General features: G+C 38.4%; 1 protein-coding gene across 2 annotated transcripts in view; it reads right to left on the reverse strand.

Moving 5' to 3' along the window:
* Positions 1-4,293: 4,293 nt before the first annotated feature.
* CYTH3 (cytohesin 3) overlaps positions 4,294-23,937 on the reverse strand; it is a 45,570-nt gene continuing 25,926 nt past the window's right edge. For both annotated transcript variants that reach the window (XM_031506166.3, XM_085592247.1), the window contains exons 4-13: positions 23,764-23,830; positions 19,607-19,725; positions 17,008-17,088; positions 14,859-14,971; positions 13,653-13,801; positions 12,774-12,885; positions 5,577-5,653; positions 5,424-5,495; positions 5,136-5,290; positions 4,294-4,508 (exon numbers count right to left, since the gene is read on the reverse strand). In XM_031506166.3, coding sequence (XP_031362026.2) covers positions 4,436-4,508; positions 5,136-5,290; positions 5,424-5,495; positions 5,577-5,653; positions 12,774-12,885; positions 13,653-13,801; positions 14,859-14,971; positions 17,008-17,088; positions 19,607-19,725; positions 23,764-23,830 — 1,018 coding nt within the window. In that variant the 3' untranslated portion in view covers positions 4,294-4,435. The remainder of the gene's footprint in view (positions 4,509-5,135; positions 5,291-5,423; positions 5,496-5,576; positions 5,654-12,773; positions 12,886-13,652; positions 13,802-14,858; positions 14,972-17,007; positions 17,089-19,606; positions 19,726-23,763; positions 23,831-23,937) is intronic.

A 23,937-nucleotide genomic window follows, 5' to 3' on the forward strand; every position in this document is an offset into this window, starting at 1 on the left:
TTTTTACTTGAGTTTTACTTGAGTTATTTAACATGCACTGTGTCATGGGAGCTGACAGCTGTCAGAGTGTGTTTGACACTTGAGAAGTCACATCTTCCTCTCAGTGTAGGGGAGAAGATGCTGTTGGTGTGAGCCAGAGAAGATCAGTAACCTGGGACTGCAGCTGCCTAGACAAGGATGCTGAAGGCTTCTCCTTTGAACTTAAAGCTTCCACAGCCACCAGGCTGGGAGCTCAGCAGGAGCTTGGTATTGTGTATGAAAAAAAAACCATCAAAACCAAAAAAAAAGGCAAAAAAGAGCAAGGTTAATGCCTCACTAAATACTTAAAAGTAGTATTTTGGTAGATGGAGAACACCATAAAGCCAAATTATAATGTACCTGCATAATGTTCCTATGGCAACAGTTATGTGACTTACATAAAGTAACATGGCAAAGTAACCAACATTCCTGTCCTGTATCTGGCTTTTTTTTCCTCTTTTGTCCTCTGGCTCCAAGATTTGGTGTCTTGTCCTTTGTCTGATGAGTAACTCCAGCACAATCTAAAAGGAGTTTGTGTTGTTGCTGTGCCTCCCTTCAGAGCCCCACAGGCCCCAGCTGCCCCAAGTGGCTCTGGAGCAGGGAGGGCACTGGGTGGCACGGCCCCAGAGCTGTGGAGCAGCAGCACCTGTTTCTAATTGCTAATTGAGGAAACTAATTAATCTACTCCAGGAGCAGAGATCCGCTTCCCTCCCCTCACATCTGACAAACTTTTGGCAGGGAACTGACAAAATAAAATACCTCAATTTAGGGTGGCTCTCAAGGGAAACCAGCTTTTACTGGAGTCACACTCATGTGGTAACTCACTTTACTGAAGCATTTTGCAGTTTAAGGGTTTTTTCTCTGAAAAAATTAAACCTGATAATTTAAATTACTGTGCCTAAGGGTAGGGAAAAGAAGCCTTTTACTTACAAGAACAGTTCTAAAATTAAACCTTAACCTCTTAGGAGTCAGCAATTGCCTCCCATGTATTCCTGGTAAATGAGGAGACAGTACAGTTTCACACTTTATTTTTGAGAAAATTGACAGATTTAAGCAACAAGTCTTAATGATAAATGAAAACATTAATATTGCAGTCGCTTTACATAAGAACATCACCGTTATAACAATGATTGATACAGAATATTTGTCATGCAAATCACTTGTATACACGAAGTAATACTCATATCAATACATACCTGTACAGTATTTACATTTTATATTTAAACTCTAGCTAGAAACATTTTCCAAGAAAATATAGAAATGAAACTGGTAAGCCACAAGTCTTAATTTGTAGTATCTGGTCTACAACAGACCTAGCTTTTCCAGCAAGCATATCTACATAGATATGTAATAAATCTTAAAAATATGCAGGTTTTTTTTTTATATATGAAGCATTATAAATGCTGCTCACTTTATAAAGTTTCAGTTTTGTACCAGTTTAAAATGGTTCAAAATGCTAAGTGATGCAGAGCTTATTTTGTCAGAATATTGTAAAATTTAAGTCAGTCCAGCTGAGCTTAAGTTTTGTGTACAGTTCCCTCCCAGCTGCACTGGCACCACGGCTCTCACTGCCCTGCAGGTGTAGAGGGCAGAGTCAAAGGCAAAGAACTCAAGAGTTCCCCAAGTTCCAGTGCCACAGGAAGGGAGAATCTGTTGTCTCCAGAGGACTTTTCCTCAGCATGGCCAAACTGTAACAGATCCTGCTTTAGGCCACCAAGCAGCCACTTGCAGTAGCCACCCTGGCCTTGAAGCCCAATAGAAAAGGGAAAGGTTGAGAGATTTGTCTTCACTCTCGTGGATAGTACCTGATATGGCCAAAATTTTCACAAGCCACTTTGTTTTACTGGCCTCGTGGCCAGTGGAAATTTTGGGCCAGTTTCACTCCCTGTTAATACTGTTACAAAGAACATTTGAAATCAAATATTAACACACACAAAAATGCTATTCCATTAGCTTTGGTAAATTAAATAGATACACTGAGCACCACAAGTAGCTGTTTAAGATGTTGCATTTCAATGTTAAGAAATAATATATTTCCTGCTATAATATCCTCAGTTACATGTTACTCTAAATAATTATTTTGCCAGATATAAGAACTTCAAACTAAATGCAGCAAATGAACTGTCAAGGCCCTTCCTTCATGTTTATAGGCATCCTCACCTGGTTAAATAAATAGATTTCCTCAAAGGTGGTATTTCAGAAAATAAAAATCTGATACAAAAGTGATACATTTGATAAAATTGATACAAATTTGATAAATTTCATGGCTTATTAATGCTTTTGTAATCTCACATTTCTCCAGAAATACTGTATTTGCTGCCTTTCACCTTTATGCTCACTAGTACCACTGATCTGACTTGTCACTATTTGCATTTCAAATCTACTTGTCCAAAGCTAAGACTTGATGTAGGCTGTGTTTGAAAACAAAATGTCACTGCAGAACAGGAGACTCAAAACAAGTGCTGGCAGCAGCTCCATCATTGTGCTGCTTTGCAAACACGGGATACACAACTTCATTAATTTCTATAAAGAGTTTAAATGTGTTCCATTAAGAAAAGATATCCCCACACTGACACTTAAGGATTCTCCCTCCTCTGGCTGAGTTTTACTCCTTTGGAAGCATTAAGATTTAAGCATTCACCCAAGCAATTCCACACACCCTGGGGTAAATCTAAAACATAGGAGAGTTTTCTTTGTTCTTTTCCTCTCAGCCTCTTTTGCAAACATGCAATAAAGCAAAACACTCACAAGGCCAATACTTCATGCAAAACAAGGCAAATTAGTAAGACAGAACAGTGAAACAGACTCTCCCTTACAGTTCAAAGGAGATTTCAAACAGATCAACTTGGTAAGTCTCTGGGTTTGCCAGTGCAGCACATCTCCCTACAAGAGACCCAAAGGTGCTCCTGTAACCAACAAGCAAAGCTGCTTTAACATTTTGGGTCTCCAACACATTCACTGGCACAGTAGGCATGGCTCAGGTCAACAAGTTTGGGAAAAACTGAGTAGTAACAGAAGCAGTAGAGTCAAAACCTCCCACTTTTTGCCCCCATTGTGCAATTAGGAGCTTCACCTTAAGAACAATATGTGTGCTATCAAAAGAAAAGCACTGGAGTAAAATCTGCTGCAGCAGTTGATGTGTTCCTCAAAGACCCAGCAGCAGGACTACAGAAAGATCTTCACAGGTTTCAAAAACAAAGATACGTGCCTGTGGGGAAGTTTAGCTGCACCATGTAATCAATACTTTATTCTTCAGTAAAAATGTCTATCTTTTTCAATTTCAACTGCTGTAGCACAAATCTGAAAATTGCCTTTAAGAATGCAATAAAAATACTGAACTTGTATGAACTTGCACAAGCTCTGTATGTCCAAAGCTTGTTATCAAGCAAATGAATGAATCCTGCTTGCTTAACTCTCTAGGGCTACATCTTACAGAGACAGTTTACCTTCCTGGCTATTGCTTTTAAAAACGTTGAATGCATGTGAAATTATTTGGGGGCGCTTTCACATGCAAGGCCTGAAACCACACAAGCCCTGTCATCTCTCTCCTTTAGCAGTAGCTTAGTGTTAATCAAACTACAGCATCTCCAACATAAGCAGGACGTTACTATATAAAAAGCAGATGAAACCAGTCACTAAACCTTAGTGTTTGTTGTGAGTGTAGTAGCAGACAGGAAGGAGCTTTTGTCAACTGGCAAACAACAGACCACATCTGGTACTTCATGTCATGGCCACAGTCTCAAACCTCTGCTGCTGGGCCCTGCCTGTATTTCAGGGCACACTGACAAACCCTGTGCACCACGAGGCACCTGCTGATCTGCCAGTCACTGTGTTCCTGAAGGAAAGCCATTTCCTTAAAGGCAGGAGAGGAATCCTGAATGAAAGCTGCACTCAGCTGTTACTGTGAAACACACAGGACTGAAAACTGCCATTGGGATTGTGAGGTTTCTGCTTACAGGAAAATGCAGTGCCAGACCATGCTGTGCTGCACTTAAGTGAGAACTCGAAGTCATTATAAAACTCCTTCTTTTATGGGTAATGTGCTCAGGTAACAGGTAGAGGACATTTTAGTGTTAGCCCTGAACTCCTTCCTCCCAACCCAAGTAAACTGGAGTTGTCACTAATAAAAGTGAAAACAAGGCTTCCATGTGTTCAGTTGAATTAAGTTCCAATATAATAATTCTCTGGGATTTGAAGCTTACTTCAAATTATATACCAGTAACTATTTACCCTGAAAAGTTCTGCCAAGTTTTTATGCCATAGTAAAATGTGTATGTATATATATATATATATATATATATGTATATATGTATAAAAAATGTACAGTCGTCTTCATTTAGTTTGTCCAATTTCTTCTACCACTGCACAGTATGCTCAGTTATAGGTTGATGCAGGTCTGCAAGTTGCTGTTCATGTTCTATTTCTTATTTGCAATTCGTCTTTTCCTTGTTGCCAGCATATCATAAAAGGGATCCCTGCTGATACTTGCTCTGGAAGAGAAAAAAGGAATCATCAGTTTGGTTAACAAATACCCATTAACTATTTCAATGGTTTTGAAAACTAAAACTTTTGTTCTCTTCCTTGTGGATGACTTCACACTCTTAAGATGGATGGCTGACTTTTAAGCACCACAACTACTTCTTTGGCACAAGGTTGTATTCCACTGTGATTCAATTCAGAGCTCACACCTTCACATCTTCAGTATTATTTAGTTCTTTAAGTGTGGGTCTGCTTAGAAACCTTTCAACATAAAGTCAAGCTGTGGAAGTTTAAAGCTGCATGTGAACATGCTTAAGATACATGTCACTAAAGTAAATTGTTGGATGAAGCAAGAATCCAATAGAACTAGGTTTAAAGACAATTCAATCAAGATTTTACATTTGCACAGAACAATAAATCTATATTGTCCTCATTTGAGTTAGCAGCAGCATTTCCTTAGGACTACACAGTAATAGATTTGTATCTTGATCCATCAACACCACAGAGCTCACTATTACTCCTTGAGGACATTGCCACATCAGAGTTCTCCCAACAAGTTACAACAAATTCTCTTTGTATCATACTCTGTAAAGAGCTTACACTTCACTTCTCAAAGACATTTAAGGCTTTAAACTCACTTGATAGATTTAATCCACTCTTCCTTTTCTTCTGGAGTGGGAGCAGATATTCTATACACTACATGGTTGCCTTCCACCACTCTACCGTCAGCTTCAGTTTTACACGCTTTGATTACTTGACCTTTATGACTGGGGTTGTAGAGCTCAAAGCAGTTCTGGAGGGTAGAAATGAAATAATAAATTTAAAAGACCAAAACAAAACTGACAAATACATTCATTTAACAGTACAATTAAGTTCCGTATGGTTTACTCATCTTTATTTTAAAAATAAATATAGAACTGTCTTACTGGTTTTCTAGGGTCTTCAACTTCTCTTATGCTAAGATTTTCTAATGGAATAATTCCTCTAGGTTCTTTGTCCTAAAAAATTAGGAAAATATCACATTATTAGCTACTTATAAGTCTTGATTACAAAGAAAATTCACCATGACATATACTCACTGTTGTGTATTCAAAGTAATACAGGCAATTATCAGTCAGAATAAACCATCTCCGTTTCCATGTTTTTACTCTTCCCCCTACAAACAAAAGGTATTCTAGAATTAAACACGTGCTGCTGTCAGGGCTTCAACAACGGGCAAGGAAGTAATTAAGTTCTGCTTATTTTTCAAAGTATGGTTTAATTGCTTAATGGTAAATGGATCAGGCACAGATGAGTGAGGTTAAAGGAACAGTTACTGCAACTTGTCCTGAGGCAGCATCAACTATGGAGGTGCCATCAGCCAGGAGAGCCATGGGCAACAGTGAGTGGCCAAACCTGCTCCCTGTGTCCAGGCCCTTACAAGTGCTCCCTGCAGCAGGAATACCAGCTCTGCCAGTGCTGGACACAGCCCTGGCTGCCAGGCTGTGAGTGAGGCCAGCCCTGGGCTGCTCTGACACCGCCTCTGCTCACACCTGCACCGCCTGCAGGACCAGCAACGGCGTCCCTGCAACAGCAGCAACCCCCTCAACAGCCTGTCCCGGGCAAGGAAAGGCTCCCCAAATTAAGGGCCACTCCACTCATGAGCAAAGATGTGATTAAGAAACTGTCCTTACTTTTGGATTTAACGTCAAGTGCTTTCGGTGCTCATAAATATTAACAGAACAAATATGATGTGTCATCAATGAGGAGCAAATCCTGTGCCAAAATATACTATATTTACTAATTTGTCATCTTTCAGTATTTTAAAAACATCTTCTTTTCCTGGGTTAATATATCGAGTACACCTGACAGAAGAAATAGCTACTGCTCCAAAAATGCCAATTTTTCCTTCATTAACAGTTTAGACAACAGCAAACACAGAGTTCCTCTTCTTTACACCTGCTAATGTCACCCTGTAGGGGACAGTTCCTTTTTAGAAACAATAGTATTGTTTTGGCCTTCTCAGTTGTTTTTCTGCCAGTGGCTGCTTCAGAACACACTTGGCTTCCCAATTACATTATTTTAAAATTCATTTCCAAGAAAGACAATTGTAGATAGAGCATGCATATGTTATTAAAGGTTTAGATCCACCATAGTTATCTGACTTCAGGATTATGTCACCACCTGTGCATCATCCATTCAGCAGTGAGTTAATTTCATTAAGTCAGCATTTCAAAAGAGTTGATCTTGCTATGAACACCTGTGCATGTAAGAGCACCATTAATACACACAAGATACCCAGTTTAATCCAAGTCATATAATCAAATTTAAGATATAAGCATAATTTTTAAATCTTTTTGTTCTGCTTAAGATAGTTGGATTTTTGTTTAATACAGAAATCCAACTCAAATTAAAGAACAATTCTAGGAATATCATGACATTTCTTGATACCAATCTGCATATTTGCATTGCAGACCAAATATGTTGCATGTTGTACCTTGCTTTTGCTGGGTTTCACAACCTCCACAATAACCCAGTGCTAACACACTGCAACATTCTATGTACTCAATAAACTTGATGTTTCCACCAGATGCACTCATATCAGAAGAAAAATTTAATCTGCAAGCAGGTGTGGTGAAATAAGTGAAGGCAAAAATGTGCAAGATGCAGAAGCCGTGACACAATGAATGGTTGAGTGAACTGGAGACAGTGAGGGAAGAACTGGTGGCATTTTAGTACAACCACTGTGACAGATCCTTAAATAAACATTGCAGAGATGTTCAAACTGGCACGTAAGTCACTAGAAAAATTCCCCACCACCTTGACCGAGAGCTGGCTCAAGTATCAGGAAGTGTTTGGGCTTGGAATGATGAACCCAAGCTTGACTCACTGCCAGCCCAATGCAAACGCAGCCGCCGAGTCACGGTGACTGCCAGGCACTCCCTGCTGCCACCACAACGTGACTTGAGTTCACATAACCCAGGACCAACTGCCATGGCTCTAAGTCACGTTCTGCTCTCCAAGGTTAGCAGATTAACATCACTTAATATTTTTATGACCCTAAAACATCACTCTGTTTTTCAGGCTAAAAGGGAACAGACTATCAGAGGTCATGGCTTGCCCGGTTCTAGTATGAAAATAATTCAGGAAGAGAATTAATCCAACAGGGAAAAGAGTTACTATCATAGAGCAGATTGAAGTGAATGAAGGCATTTCTCATTAACTGTGATATCATGTCAAAACACAATTAAAAAATCAGTAATAACCATATATTAAAAAAAGACCTGTTTATAATTTAACAAAGAAAAAACAGACCTAAAACACACACTCCCAGAATAATATGAAATGCCAACAGTAAACAGCAGTTGAGCTTACTGAATGTTTTCCTGACAACATCCACTCTCTCTGGAAAACCCAGATTTCTCAAACCTGAAAACTTCTGCAATCATGCCACAGTTCTGAGGAAGCTTTTGTCATGAAACATCTCCCAGTTCCAGGGAAGCCACAAAGAAGATTAAGTAGTTCCATCAACATCCCTCTTACTACTCCTTCTCCCTAAAACAGCCAGCAGCTCACTGGGTTACAGCACTCATGGGAGTCATAAAAGTAGACCTGAAGTCCCTGATCCACCAAGCTATCAGTTACTCTTCCAAAGAAAAAAAACGAAAGTGAAAAAGAAAAAAAAAAGAAAGCAATTAGGCAGGATTTTTTGGTGGGATAAGGAACTACTCTCACGTGTAAGTCTCTGCCTCCCCATCCCATTACTGATTTCAGCTGTCAACAGCACAGAAACTCTAATATAAAGCTCAAAATCTAATCTGTACTAATCAAATTTGCAGGGGTCACCACATCACACGTGTTTAATATGCCTTTACAAAGGGCTGCAGCTCAAGCAGGTGGCTGATAAAGCGCTGTGGCCTGTAAACTGCACATGAGATGAATAGGTAAAAACACGTGATAACAAAACATTCTTGTCCTTGGCTGAGATTGCTGTAGGCTCACAAAGCAACAACAGAGGGTTTAGTACCATACTTCATCTCTTATTCCAGCTCCCAGCCTTTTAAAGATTAAGACTGGAAGGAATTAAGTTAGCAGAAGAGGATCAAGAAAACCAAAGTATGAATCCATAAAACATTTACAGAAATGGAGAGATAAGTGACATACTTCTGAAAGATCATGCTGATTACAAAAATGCACAGGCATCTCAAATAATGAAATGTAGAAGCACAGTATCTTCCACTGTAGGTGGAAATGTAAGTAAACTACAAGAAAAGGCTACAAGGCAAAATGCATAGAAACAGGAACAGAAACTCTCTTCACCTTTGTAACTCAACATCGGATGTTTTATTTTTTAACTCTGGGCAAAGTACAAACTAGGCAACAAAGTAAAAGAAACCATCTATAGTAAAGGAAAAAACAACTGGAAATTACTTAGGAAACATTAATCTCTAAAGTAAAAAATGCCTTAAGGCTAAAGGCAGCAAGGTACCTAAAGTTAAAAAGTTCTACTCAAATCTTCAGCTCATTTATATAGAAGTTTTAGAGCTGAAGGAGAGAGATGCACACACCAAAAAAAATCTTTTTTTCTTCTGAGTTCATTTAGATAACACCAAACAGAACAGACTCAGCTACGACACAGTTGGCTGGATCAAAGTCTGGGTTTTTTTAAGAAACATTGTCCCTTGACCACAACACTGACTGCCTCAACCTGGAGCAGCCTCAGTCCCCACAAGAGCCAAGCAGGTAGCGGAAGGCACCAGTTTCCTGATCAACCAGCCCTGTTCTCTCCCCCCAGATTAGGGAAGAGGAACAACATCCTCCCAAGGACAGATGTGCTGGAACAAGCACCGCTGGCGGGACAGGCCCGGATGTGAAGCTTTTGGATCATCTCCAAGCACTCCGTAACCGCCTGACTGGCAGAAAAAAATAACACACTCATGTGTCTGGCTGAAATCATTTCCTCTCCAGTTTGGGGGAAAAATGTCAAAGTTTCCCTCTAACTAGAAGAAAATATTACACAAACCAAGCAATTGGCCAAGAGCAGCTGTTTAAGGCAAGGAATCACCTTCCTGGCAAAACAGTTCTAACCTGGCCATTAGCAAAGAGAGCACAGGCAACAATTTCAAAATACCTTAGAGTGGATGGCATAAAATTTCACGGTATCAACACCACTCATTATACAGAAAAATCTGAAGGCTCACAGTGTATCAAGCTGCTCCAAGGAGGACTCACTAGCACTCAGCAGCTTTCAGTTTTTAACTTGCTGCACTCATTTTCATTACACCATGCTTCAAACGATGCAGAGCTGAATGATAATTGAGGCATACCAAGATAAAGATGTCTATTTAAAGGCACTGGCTAAGTCTAGATAGATAAAACCAGAACTGCTGTCTGGCTGCCAGGTTTGGCACTTGGACTTAACACAGTCACCTCTGAACAATTCAGAGCAGCAAAATCTCCAAAAGCCTTCTGTACTCTCCCAGCCTTCTAAAACCCACAGCAGTCTCTTGGACAGATGAATTTTACAATATATTAAAGTTTCATGATATCTCTCTTCTGCCCAGAGAAAAACCAATACAGTAAGGGATGGTATACTAAAAAAGGGGCACAACTACATAAATGGCAAGAGCTGACTATGAGAAATACCAGATACAAAATACTGTATTGATATATTCAGAGTCTGCAAGTAGTCTTAGTCATGTTTATAATTTTATATTAAAACTTTCTATTTCAACTTCTATGTTTTATCACAATGGAGCACTTAAACCCTCGTACAGGAGTTTGTTTCCTTGGCATTTCAACAATACACACATTTTTAGTATCAGAAGCTTCTAGAACTAAAGGAAACCCCACCCATTTCACAAGAAGTGCTTCCCAAAAAAAATCGACTGTAAAAATGCAAATTATGTGGATTGAGACAGCACTCTGAACATACGGTTTAAGTACTTCTAGCAAATAGGAAATTTGGAGAGGAAAGAAATAAAAGGGAAAAAAATAAAGGGTGGGGGGGAAACCTGCCAGGTTTATTTCTAGTCATTGCATCTAAACTAGCAGTGTATTAGTCTGTACCAGTCTGTGTCTGTGGAAAAAATGCAGTCTTCCACAGAAGCACAGCTCCAGGCATTCCCAGGCTGATTCACCAGAGGCTTCTGGACATGTTTCATTTCTTTATTCAAATAACCCTCATACCGTGGGAGTGTTACGTGTAACACCCTTCTGCTTCACACACCCTTTTACTACTGGGTTTTCTGTGCACTGTGCCTCATCTGCATCTTACACATTGAAGACTCAGGCAGAGCTTGCAGGCCTGACCTGTGGTTTATTGACTTTGCACCAAAGACAGACTGTGCAGAAGTTCCTGGCAGCTCTCACTTACTTTCAGTCATCGCTTCCTCAATTTCTTTGTTCCTCTATTTTTCATTAGATCTCTTTTATGAGCAGCTTCTTCCACAGAGGATGTTGTCACTCCTCTGCACACACTCACACTTGCCTGCACTCCCATTAAGTGTAAATCCATGAGGGAGCACTGGCAACAGCAACAGGCACAGCATGGCCTTAAAGTCGACCTCTTCTCCAAGAAGCACTTTCCACCTACACCAGCCTGAAAGGCTCTTCTGTTAACCATCATCTCATGCTACCAAATGGAGAAAAGCTGCAAAGTCATGTTCGAAATTGTGCCAGCAGAGCCAATACAGGTCAAAAAGCAAGAGCTTTGCTTCTTTGTAGTTAGAAAAGGAGCTCCACAGCATCTGTAGCACAGAGGTCAGAATTTGACACCGGGGAGCATGTGAATGAATTCCAAATGCTTCCTTTTCACATCCATTTCCTTCCAGCACAAGCATGACCACCAAGTTCCAGGTGCAATCAGCAGAGTGGGCCCATGGCTCTATCCAGGCTCTACTCTCACCATCCTCCCCATGTGCACCCCTGCACACATCCCTTTCCAAACTTTAGTCACCATTCTCCAAGTGCAAAGCTCCTTCCACTTCAACACACTAAAGTGGCCAACAGCTGTCTCTAGTGAAGTGTGTGCTGGTGTTTAAATTTAAAAAATTTATTGTCTTGAAAATGACTCTTAAAGCAAAATGTCCATCTCCTTTATATAGGAAAAGAATTCCCTAAGGCCAAGGGGAAAATTGAATCCCATCAACTTTACAAGTCTGTAAAAACAAAGGCATCTTACAGTGCCAGGAGACTGAACTACCTGAGGTTTCTGCAACCCTAAATTTGAAGCTCATTTAAGACTCTGTTAGGTAAACTAAATGTATTAAAAAGGAAAACAAGCAGGAAAAAGAACAACTTTTACAAATATGTAGTTCAAATATAATCAATCCTTCAATATTCTATTATCATTGATTAACAAGTAACAAAAACACTCTGAAACTTCATGACAGAGTAAGACGTTCTTTACTCTCAGCAGAGATTATTCTTTCCTTGTTATGTTCTTCCATGAATGAGAAAAGTGCGCTGAAGTCATCCTTATTTTTCTGCTTTGCATGTAATGCTTTCTTCTTTTTCAGAACACACCTGCATGTGAGTTAGACACTGACATGCCAGTCCCTCAGAGCACCACTGATGACACTGTTAGTGACACTGAGTGAAAAAGCAAAATGCTACAACGAATCTGATTTAAAAAAAAAAAGAAAAGAAAAAAGAAAAAACCAGGAGTAAGGAGGAAGAAAATAAAAGAATGAGCAACTGAAGAAGAGGGGACTGGAAAGCAATCAGATACGTACCTCCTAATGCAGAATAAGCAGAGACAGCCAGTCACAGAACAGAAAGGTGATAGGTCATAGGCCATAAGGAAAACAAGAAGGCACATTTAAACCACTCATTAAAAAATCATAGCTAAAACCAAACCAAGAGAAACTCACAAATAATATGGAAAAATAAAGACATACAAAAATAACTATTTGAAGAGAAATCCTTTTTTTGTACACAGAAAACTGTGTTGAAACATCACACACAGTTTTCTGAAATGACCTTATGGCGACTCAGTTGTTATTTATCAGTCACAGCATGTGGTAAATACCATGTGGTGTTTTCTTTTTGTCGACGAGTTTTTATTTCTCAGATCTCAGAAATAAAACTCCGAAGTTTGAAACAAGATTGCTAATTTGGGTATGCAAAATAAGAAGCAACAGCCTTCAGACGTAAAGGAGCTACTTATTTTGGTTCATATGTTTTTAAATACAAAGTTAAACCTGTTACCTTCACAAGAAAGCAGGAAGACACGGAGCAGCAAACATGCTAACAATGAACAAACATACAGCAGCAGAACTGCCCTTGTGACTAACCTAATTTCAGCAGCCAACCTTCTCTATCTGGATTAAAAAATGTATGCGTTAGATCATTTCCATCATCCTCTGGAATTTTAAATGGCTCATTCTTAATACTTTCATATAAATTCTAGAAAAACAAAAGAGGAAAAAGACCTCATTAATAAAAGTCTTAACAGAAAATGCAACCAGACTATCTCACTGCTTCTCAGACTATTAGTATAAAAAGCACAGGAAATATTGTCCATAAAATTCTGGACCACCCCCGTCTATCTTTGTTTACTACTCTGATCAAGTTTGATTTTAAACTACTTCATCTATAAGCAAGCCTCTCTTCAGCACAAATTTCTTAAGCACTCCTAGCAATGACATTTCTATTTTAGCTCCAGCATTTGGATTTTGAAGGTTTCAAGATCAGTTTCTTTTAGTTTAAGTTTTGCCAAATGAATCTGGGTTTTCATAAAATGGTGTAGCCCATAACACTGTCTTACAGCAGTTATTTATACTGATTTCTCAAGGAGGGAGCTCCCTAAGACGTGGGAAAAATGAGAGGAAATAAAGAAAAAAATAATTTTTATTATTTTTTCTGATAGAAATGCTACTTTTTTCAGTAGCAGCCAATTCCACAAGAATTTTGCCATAAGCAAACTACTGAGAGATAAAGAGAGCTTTTTCTCTGAAACAGCCTGTTTTTAACAAAAGGTTGGATATAGGCAGAACTAGCTCAAAGTAGCTGTGAATAACAAAAAACGCTTCTTTCAGCTACTCAAAAGGTTACACATGCTAGAAAATGTTCTTTTGCCTTCCCTTGACAAATTTGCCTGAGAACTGTTGCACATTTTTAAGTCTGCTATTAAAAACACAAAGCCAGGCTTTGTCCTACCCAGCCCAACTTACCCTTAGCAATTCCTCTGGAAGGTCTCCACCTTCATTAATTCCACGATTCATGGAGATAAACCTCTCCACTGTGGGTTTATCTCGCACATTGTGGTTGTGCAGGCTGGTATTCAACATAATGATGGCAAATGAAAGCACGTAACATGTATCTGAAATCAGATTTGAAAAACTGTTTTATCTTCCCATGTGCTGTATGTACAAAACTGTAAAATTAGTACAGATCTCATCTTGACTGATTAAGAAAGAGAAACAGTCAAAAAATCCTGAACACTGTACATAAAAGTATAAAATCCTTAAGCTGTTGAAGTAAGCCCGAGACAACAGAAATGTTACAATTCAAATAAAAAATAAGTATAAGAAAAACTGTATTCCAAAAAATTTTTAACTCTTATGAAATCATTGCTATCACCCTAAATTAACATTTCACTTGAAACGCTTTAAGTGTTGGGCAAAATGTTCTCTGCACAGATTTTGCCTAAATCATAGTGGTGGATGCTATAATAAACCTGGTCCATCAGCCTCCTCCTACTCAAAGTACTTCCAAAGCTCTCTCCAAAGAGAAGGAATGGTCTCTTCAAAATAATATTCAGACTTCATTTAAAAAGACTGAAAATGACACTGACTCAATTCCTTGCCATACAGGAGGTAGCTATCACTGCTGGGTAATATCAGAAGATGACAAAGGAAATCTTATCATGCCTCTTGACATGGAGTAAATTCTCCCAGAATTCAAGTACAAGATACTGTGTAAGAAAAAGCAGGATGAAAACCTGCTACAGAGAGGGAAAATGTGCCTACATCTTCAGCAGTTTAACAGTAGCTGTTTTTCTCTCTAGCTGTTACAGACCTGCTTTACACCAACCTTTTCCCATCCTATCTGTTCCTTAAATTAAGTGATCATGAGCGATCTATTTGTGTTATAGCCAAACAGAACAGCAATGCCAGGGCATACTGTGCAGTTCTGTGATGTTTTATAAATGAAAATGCATTCTGACCATAAGCTTGCACCTCCTGGATCAATCAGTCACATTTTCTCATTTCTTAGGTATTTCTCATTTCACACATTATTTTATCCCTAACTTCCTACTGGCCATTATCTCCTTGCAACAGATGTAGAACATACACACACACACACACATATATAAATCAAAATTATATTTGGATCACATAAGTAGTTAAGAACTTCTGTGTTTTCCTGTGACTGACCTGTAGACTGGAAGACTCCTGGGTTACAAAGGCAATAGCGTGAAGCAAAAGCTTCCATCATACGGTCAATTTTTTGAGCCTCTCCTGGGAGTCTGAAGCTCCACAGAAACTGCCTACAAAAAGAAAGATCAGTTGTTAGACTCGTTCCAGTATTTATATATTAAATATTTATTACAAATAATCTGAAACAAATGGAAAAAGAAAAAAAAAAGTTCAGCATTGTCGATATAGAACGTCCTAGAAATATGTTCTCAATCTCTCAACACACAAGTCAGGAGCTATTATAAAGCAACATGCACAGATGGCTAGCCCAGTAACTCAGCCAGCAACACTGCATGCTATCAGGCAAGATAATATGGCAGTTCATATTCTGAGGCTCTCTCTTTTTTCCAGACTAGTAAACAATTTTCTGTATGCATCCCATTTTTGCCATGAGAATGCTATGGGGGGGAAAAATGAGTTCAATCCTCCCTGGGTTTCCTGGCTACAAAAAGCAATGAACAGTCAGCTAGACTTTATTCACAATGTAAAAAGACACATAATACAAAATATTTCTGGTGTAAGGAGAGAGAAACAAGGAATACAGAAAGACTTAACATACTTAAATTCATACAAAACCTTCAAAAAATGGTAACAACAACAAGAAAACCCCACTGCTTAGAGAGGTGCTGTCTATCTACTGTAAGCTCACCCTACAAGAATCAGACCTAGGCCTTAAAAAGAACAACTTATGTCATCGTTTCAGTAATTTTGTAATATATGCAGCAGATTTTGCTGCTGCTTAGCAGCATAAACTGAAATACAGAATTTACTTTTGTAACTTATTATTTCTACATATTGGTACACTGGAATGCATACAGGACAGAAGTCTTCACAAATTTATTTTGGCACACTGTGGCACTAAAACGTTCCAATGAATTTCATCATTTATTCTTTTATCTCTTAGCAAAAGAATTATCTGAATTAAACAAGGATCTAAACCAGCAAAGTTACATGCTCTGCCATGCAAAACAGGTTCTCACTATTCCCTGTACATTGGATGCCAGTATAACAACGATTTATTCCTGTCTTCATTGTTTTTCATTTTAGGACATTATATTCAAGTGTCACAGGCCATCTTTAGCTTGTCAGCTCTATATACTGTCTTTTACTCACCTCATGTAAGGTTCCAACCCAGATCACGAATTTTGTAAGCTACCAAAATACAAACATTTAATAGTAGCAGCTGCTAAAGAAGAATAAAGTCAAACCTAACATCAAACTGGGTAAAAGAGACAGGAATACGAAGCTTCCCAGACAAGCTTCAGCAGCCACAAAAAGGCTTCTTTGGCCCAAGCCTCAGGCAGCTCAAGTTATCATCACCACATCACTCAACCATAGCAAAGCTGTTCTGACTCCACATCACAAGGCACTGCACCAGAAACAAAGATCACACGGACATTTCCATTTATCTGGTGTCAGGAGGGAGTCACTTGCGGCACAAAACCAGGCAGAACTGTCTAAGTCAACCTAATTTGATCAATCTGTTACAGATTTTCACCAAGATGAGAAGGGATCTCACAAGGTCACTGTATGCAAGCATCCCAGATAAATCAAGGAACTGTTCATGTAGCAAGGGAAGAAAATAAACTAAGATATCACACTTTCTTGCACATGACAAGTGGAAAAGTGAGGCAAGCAGAAGGAAATCACTTATTTCAAAGTTTACCTCTCTGTGACTGAACCTAATCAGTGAGGATGGGCAGTGGATTTTTCCCCCTCCCTGCCCAGAAGGACAAGTTGAGGTGGAATAAAAGGAGGAAGAAAATTACTTATTTAAGTAAAAAGTTTATTTATTTTTTAACCTATCTCTGTGCTAAGATACAAAACAGGTCTTCCAATGTCCACATATGGCAGGCATACCGAGGATTAACAGCTGTTTTACTTGTTGGTATTTCCTGAAATGACCAGGAGTTTTCACCCCCAAGGGCAGCACACACACAGGCTGTCAGAAGAGTTAAACAGAGCTGTCCCTGCTCACTTGCACAGTAATTTGTAGAGGTTGTGCTGAGCTGTAGAGCAGCTTTCTGACAAATAAATCAACACAGTGACTCATATAAACATTCAATTTGATAGAGGAAGCTCAGGTCAAAAAACAGAATTTACTCACCTTAAGGCTTGTACAAGATTGAGATCAGCGAACTCATGGAGTTCAACAAAAGCCTGAAGAACTTTAATATTAAATTCATCTCTATGAAAAACAAAAATGGAAATAGACAATTACAATTCTGACCTTTAAAGATTTGTTAGTTATCTCAATTTGCTTCTGAAAATAAATAAGGAAATAAACACTCATACTGATCAAATAAAGCCATCAGAAATAACCTACACGTTTATTTGAAAGTTATTTTCCTATTTAACACTAGTACTTTGCCCATTTTTGCTGGTAGGTTAGCAAAAGCCATTTGAACTTTTTTAGAACTGCTTATTTAAATGACCTAAAAATAGCCTTGCTTTCTTTGCTTCACATTTATTATTACTGTACCTGACTTGACATAGGAGAATACCTGAGAAATTTAATCAGTAAAAAGCCTTTTGCAGAAATTGTCATGAATTCTCAAAACAATGGTTACTGTAAGACTAATTTCTTTAGCCATACAACATACAATTAACTAACTTTTTTCCACTCTAAGAACAGAAAATATTAAAGCAGTATCTTAATGTATATACAAAGATAAGAAACAAAAATGCTTCTATTGATTGTATCCAAGAAAAAGAACAGCTTTTGAAAAGAGCTGCTTAGCATATACTGTAGCTTTACTCCATTCCAAGAATTGGTACAATAAAGTTAACTAAAATCAGAAGAGGTTTTGAATGGGCTTCCCCTCACCCATCTCTTACATTGGTATGCAAATTATGAGCCAAATGATGCTTTGTTTGATACAAGGGTGTTTAAATTCAAAATTAACATTTAAACATTAATGAACACAAAACTATGTGGATGGACAGAACTTGGCGCACACCGTCACGGAGTTCCTGTGCCAGAAGAATAAAGGTTTATAATCCTCAGGGTGTGCTTTAAAAACCTCACCAAGACAGAATGCTGTGTATCTGCCTCCGCCCAAAAATAGAAAGGTGTGCACCCACCAGGAATTATCTGTTGCTTTGCTGACTAACTGCATAGTCAGACTAACCTGCAACACTCAGGAGTAAATACCCTAAAACCAACTCTTCATTCTTTAAGAATGTTCCTACATTGTTTACAGAAATACACACCAGTTCTGTCAGCAAATCCAAGCAATTCTCATCGAATTTAGCAATGCACAATTCAACTGGGCAACTGCTTTTCAATGAAGTGGCATGAGTGTGCAATAAAAGACAGCAATCCAGAGGGGAAGTTTTTACTTTAAGCAAATTATCTATTTTGTTTATGGGCATGCAGTATTTGTGCTGGGTACACCTCCAAAGACACAAGACAAATAATAAAATGCTCCAGGAAGCCACTTAAAAAAACATAAGTGAAGATAGAAAGAAATCATAAGTCTTTTTTTAGGATGTAATTAATCCTTTATTTATTATAATTTTAAGTGTTACCTTATTCCATTTCACCATTCTTTTTTCAGCTTGTTGAGTGCTGTAGGACTATAAAAGTCAGTAATATAGATTCTATCTCTTTATGGCAGAATGTTATATAAATATTTCAGTCTGCTGACTAACCTGGTCTTGTCTTCAGCTATATTTAGCTCAAATACAGAAGTAATTTATGATGGGCCCCTGAGAGGGGATGGCAAAGCAGGAGAGAATGTCCTCAGACATAATTCTGTTGTACAAAAAGTGTTGACGTGTCTACATATTCTGCATAAAGACTTCATAACAAAGATCTGTTTTCAAAACGCTCATATTACAGTAAAAACTTTGAGTGAACCTATGAAAGCCAAGGGGAAACTGCTGAGCAAAAACCACACTGTTGCTGCTGGAACCAGACTGAAGAGTGTCTCAAAAGGGAGCTGCCACAACCCATCACCATAGGGGCACATCCTAAATGAGCCACCTTTGAGAGCTCCCTAGGTGGCACTGGAACATGTGCCAGCACATACATACACACACTCCAACCCACTGCACTGCTGCCTCTCTCAGCTGCCTTTTTAAAATCAATTCCTGGGTGACACAGCAATGGAAGTCATTTGCATTCTGGCTGTGTTTTGCAACAGTGTGCATAAATATGCACACTGCATGTTTATTGTACCAGGACTGATAAGGACAGGGTGCAGCTGCCCTTGGAGACACCTGCTTAGCAATGGGACGTGTGTGTGCAGGGAAGTGACAACACCAAAACCTGCTTGGAACTACTGTCCCAGGAAATACCTGTTTTAATAAGTAATTTCTTTACCATCCAATTATTACTGACTGTAAATCATTCCTCCTCTGGATACAGTACTAAGAGCTAACAGTAGTGTTGCAAAACAACTCTCAGACATTCCAAAAGCTCCTGGTATTGAATTCTGCACTAGAGACAAAAGTTTTGGCTTACTCAAAATACTAAATTATAGTTAATTAAATATAATTTCATAATGTACCCATTTAAAACTAACAACCTAACAGAAGAAAACCTATCCCAATACTGTAGCAGTTTTACATCCCCACTGTAGCTTTTATGGATCTCAGAGTATTTGAGCAGCTCTCTCCTGCAGCCCGTGAAGGGGAACTACCCAAAACCTGTGAAAAGGCTTTGTAAGCTCAAGAGTAAAGTTCCAATATTTTTACTTTACCTTTCACCGAGGTAATCTCCAATTACCGTTTTATTTAATCCTTCTCCTTTATAAAGGAACTGCGCAATGTCTTCTGCAGTGTTGTGCAGGAGGTCATTTTCTATCAGAAACTGAATTCCCTACGAAGAGCAAGTCCAGAGGAAAAGGAATGTTATGTCGTCTTCTACAAGCATTTAAGTAAATATCACTAGCAACATTCGGTATTAATATACCAACACAGACATACACTGTTATATTACCTACAGATTTTTACTTATTTTAATAAAATGGTAAGCAAGTTAGATGAGCCAATACTTAGTACTGGTTTTAAGATGAAAATGAAAACACATTTTTAAGGCTAGAAGTACTAGGTGGCAGTTTGAATCCCTCAACCCTCAATATTTGACTTGAAAGATCAAATATTAATTGAGTAATGACTGCACACTGCTCTTCGGAGCTAATGTGTGAGCTGGCCTGTTCCCAACATTGCATCAATGTCTGCAGAGCCGTAATCTGCAAAATCATATAATGAAGAGGTACATAGAAACTATTTAATTACCACCATGACACAAAATCAAGCATCTGGTATCATCTACAAACTGCAACCCAATACATCAAGCCACTACTTGCAGTAGAAAGTCACAGCTGAAGATATTGAAACCAGTTTAAAAGAGTTTATGCTGACATTTGGATTATCAGTGAATTCTGGTTGTGCTGGAACTAAACTATTCACAAAGGACTGGAGCTACACTACTCACAAAGGGCTGCTCAGTCAGCTGCTACCAAAGGCAGGTGGAGAGTCTTACCCCGTCCCTCAGAGGGTACTTGATCAAGCCCCAGGACTCCTACTCCTCCAAAAATTACTGCCCTACAACTGGCACACGCTAGGGAAGCCCAGAGACTGCTCTGGAAAGTGGCAAAGAAAGGAGACTATGAGTTATACAGAGATTATGGCAAGGATGGGAAGGATATTGTTCTGACACTGAGCAGGTCATGCAGAGATAACCATCCCCTGTACAGCCCACAGACCCCAACACAGATGCTGCTACTCCTACTGATTTCTTCAAACCCTAACATCACGCTGGTGAAAAGTAAAAATGGACACTTTAAGTAGCCTTAATGTCTTGGATTCCAAGTATGTACAAAAGAGGTTAATAAATGATTACTAATATCCTCAACTAGACTATTTCATAATTTCAAGAATACTAGTTTTTAAATTTCTGCAATTTATTTCATTACAAGTGAAAAAATCCTATTTTTTTAATAGCATAGATGGTCCTCTCCTAACATTCAAAAAAACATTATTATCCTTCTGTTTGATTAATTCTAGTTTTTAATAATGACATGGCTACCTGCTTGACAAAAAAAGGTCAGTTTTCTGACCTAATTTAACAGCGAAAGTAAACTGTGATGTTATAAAGCTTGAAGCTTTTTTTAGAAAGTCTCGAATTCTCTCAGAACAATGTCATCTTCATCTGAAAAACTTCAATGCCAGGCTGGTACTCTGACAACTTAATATTTTGTTAAGTCATTTCACAACAGACATGATTTCTTTGCAAAGAATATATCCATTATATCTTGAACAACAAATTGCTGAGCTTTCCTCAAAATGATTCCTTCAAAGCTTATTTATACAATATTTGACTACAACACATAGTGCTTTTTCCCATCCCAAGTTGTACAAAAAGCTCTCGTCTCTGAAAATCAAAAGAGAATTTTTCCTCTGATATCAGAAATAGCAGATTCCCTTGGCTCAACACCTGGACCACATTATTCATGTTTAGTATAAACAGACTGATCTGAATGGGTTTTTTGAAGTTGTGCAAGTTACCGATAATGGACATTATTTGAAGTATGGAAAACAAATTTCTGTGCAAAGAAGCAGACACTTTACCATATTGCAAAAATCAATTTAATTTTCCTTTTCCTGGATTTTTTTCTTTTTTTTATTTTTTCCTAAGATGTTAAAGAACCAGAACAGGAAAAGTAATTTGTCTGGGACAACAACTTCAGCGTCTGGAAAAAATGCCAAAATAGGCCAAGCAAACCCCCAGTACCTCCCACACTATCTTTTGTCTTGATGCAAATTTTCTTTCTGTAGACTGACAGGAGACAGATGACAGCTGTACTAGTTTAACTTACCCACACAAGATTCATTGCTACAGACATTTTCAATATTCACTACAAATATTGCATGGATTTATTTTTTTTATTTTACATCACTGCAATGAAATCTGCTTTGAATTTCATCACTTTTACAATAACTCAATTATAAATTCTGCAGTTATTTAAACCCTGCCTTTGTCAGAGAGAATTCATTTCCTGGGCCCAACACAGGCAGTACCAACTTCAGCACGGTGAATTTCCAGCAAAACTTTGTCTCTGCACAGGGATTCCTGAAGTGTTTTACAAACTTTACCATGCCAGCCGTTCTCACAGGAGCTCACCAAACCCCAACTCCCAGGTACAACATCCTGGAAGTGCATAAACCACACCTATTTTCAGAGGGGGCAAGGGAGAATTGCTCTACACACACACATAAGTGTGGAGTGGTCTTTAAATAGAAGTGATAGAAGAAAACTACCTCCTGCTCATATGAAAACATGAGACCTGGTTACCTGGGTTTAAAGGAGGAAACTTGGTCGGTTCAACCCAAGTATTATTATCCCAGTTCTTTGGCATTCCTAAATCCAAAGACCACCTTCCCTCCTGTTGCTGAATGAAAAACATCCTTTTCCCAATGAACCCCAGGTAGCTTTTCCAGCACCAGAAGAATGAATACATACTTGAGCTGTCTGTAACTTAAAGTAGCAGCTGCAAGCAACATCATGACCCAGCTTTAGAGCAGACAGCTACTGCAGCCACCACTGATCACAGACATTATTAAGAAATTACTACTCTGAGTCTGTTCACCACATTTAAATTATGTTACAGTAGCAATGTGGCCACAGCATCTATTTATAGAAATAATTTCATCCAGCAAGGACCATAAGAAAAATTGTTAATGCTGGAATGAAAGCATCTGACACCATCCTGTGACTTTGCCACAAACTTCTAGGACTTGAAAGAGCTGAAAGACCACAGGAAACTAACAGGATATTTGGGTGCATTCTGCCCTCAACAGAACAGAAGTTAAGCAGTCACCAAAATGGAAAATAAAAATAAAAGACATGGCCAGCATTTTAGAAAGGGTTCTTGTACTTGAGAATTTCTGTCAAATTGGAAACAGTCTGAAGAACAGAAGCCATACTGCACTTGGAACATTTCAGAAAAGCCACCAAAATGCAACTGAATTCAATACAATTGGGAAAAAAACATGTCAAGAACGCAGAAAAGAAAATGCTAAATGATTTCCAAGAAGACCTTAAAGAATATGCTTCACAAATTCAAAATGGAATCTCAATTACAAACAATAGAGGACGACAAAACAAAGCAAGGAAGATGAAATATGAAAAGCAAAGGCTAAAGGTCAAATATGTCAAAAAAGCTCTTTTAAACATTGCAGGGGAAATCTGTAGGAGAATGTGCAAGTCCCCAAATTTTCCAGAAAATTAACAACTATTTAAGAAACAGAGAGGCACTCCAGAAAGAACTATTACTTCTGGGGTACATGCAGAGCAGATTCCTTGAAACTGGTAACCAAGCTTGTACAAGTCAGAGAGGTACACATCTATATGTATATATGTATGTACAAAAATACAGATGTTCACACATGCCTTTTTCAGAAACAGGCTTTAGATATCCAAATATAAAAGTCTGCATGAAAACAAACAATATGGCAAAGGTATTTCGAAAGATAAAATAGGAGAGCATTAAAGAAAAAGAAGTATGGCCTCACTAACTACCACACATGAAAAAAAAAATTAATTATATTTGACATATCAACATAGATCACCTCTATCAGGTACAAAACAAGCCAGGTCAATCAATACCTGGCACATTTGGTTGTTGATAAGTAACCTGCATTATCAAGGGTTTGTTTAAATGAAAGAAGCACACAGCTGGCACCTGACCTGATGGCTGCTTCCAATTTAACCCTCTGCTCAGTTTGTTACAGGACATGCAAGTAAGGCCTATGAACTTACATTATATTTCTTTAAAAAAAACATAGAAGTATTTTTCATAGATCATACCACAAGCAGAAACTTGATTTCTGACAAGTGAAAAAAAATCTCTACCTTCTTAGGGTCCATGTTGAACTTCTTCCTTCCCATGGCTATTTGCTTATTTCTTTGTGTAGTTTTGCTACATATAGAGACAAAGAAACAACAAGCACTTACCAGTCACTCTTACAAAAAGATTTCTAGATGACCTTATAATTTGTTTTAGCTACTTGGTATTTTCTGCTACAA

Source organism: Lonchura striata, chromosome 14 (assembly GCF_050655825.1).
Source record: "Lonchura striata isolate lonStrDom1 chromosome 14, ASM5065582v1, whole genome shotgun sequence".
NCBI classification, from domain to species: Eukaryota; Metazoa; Chordata; class Aves; order Passeriformes; family Estrildidae; genus Lonchura; species Lonchura striata.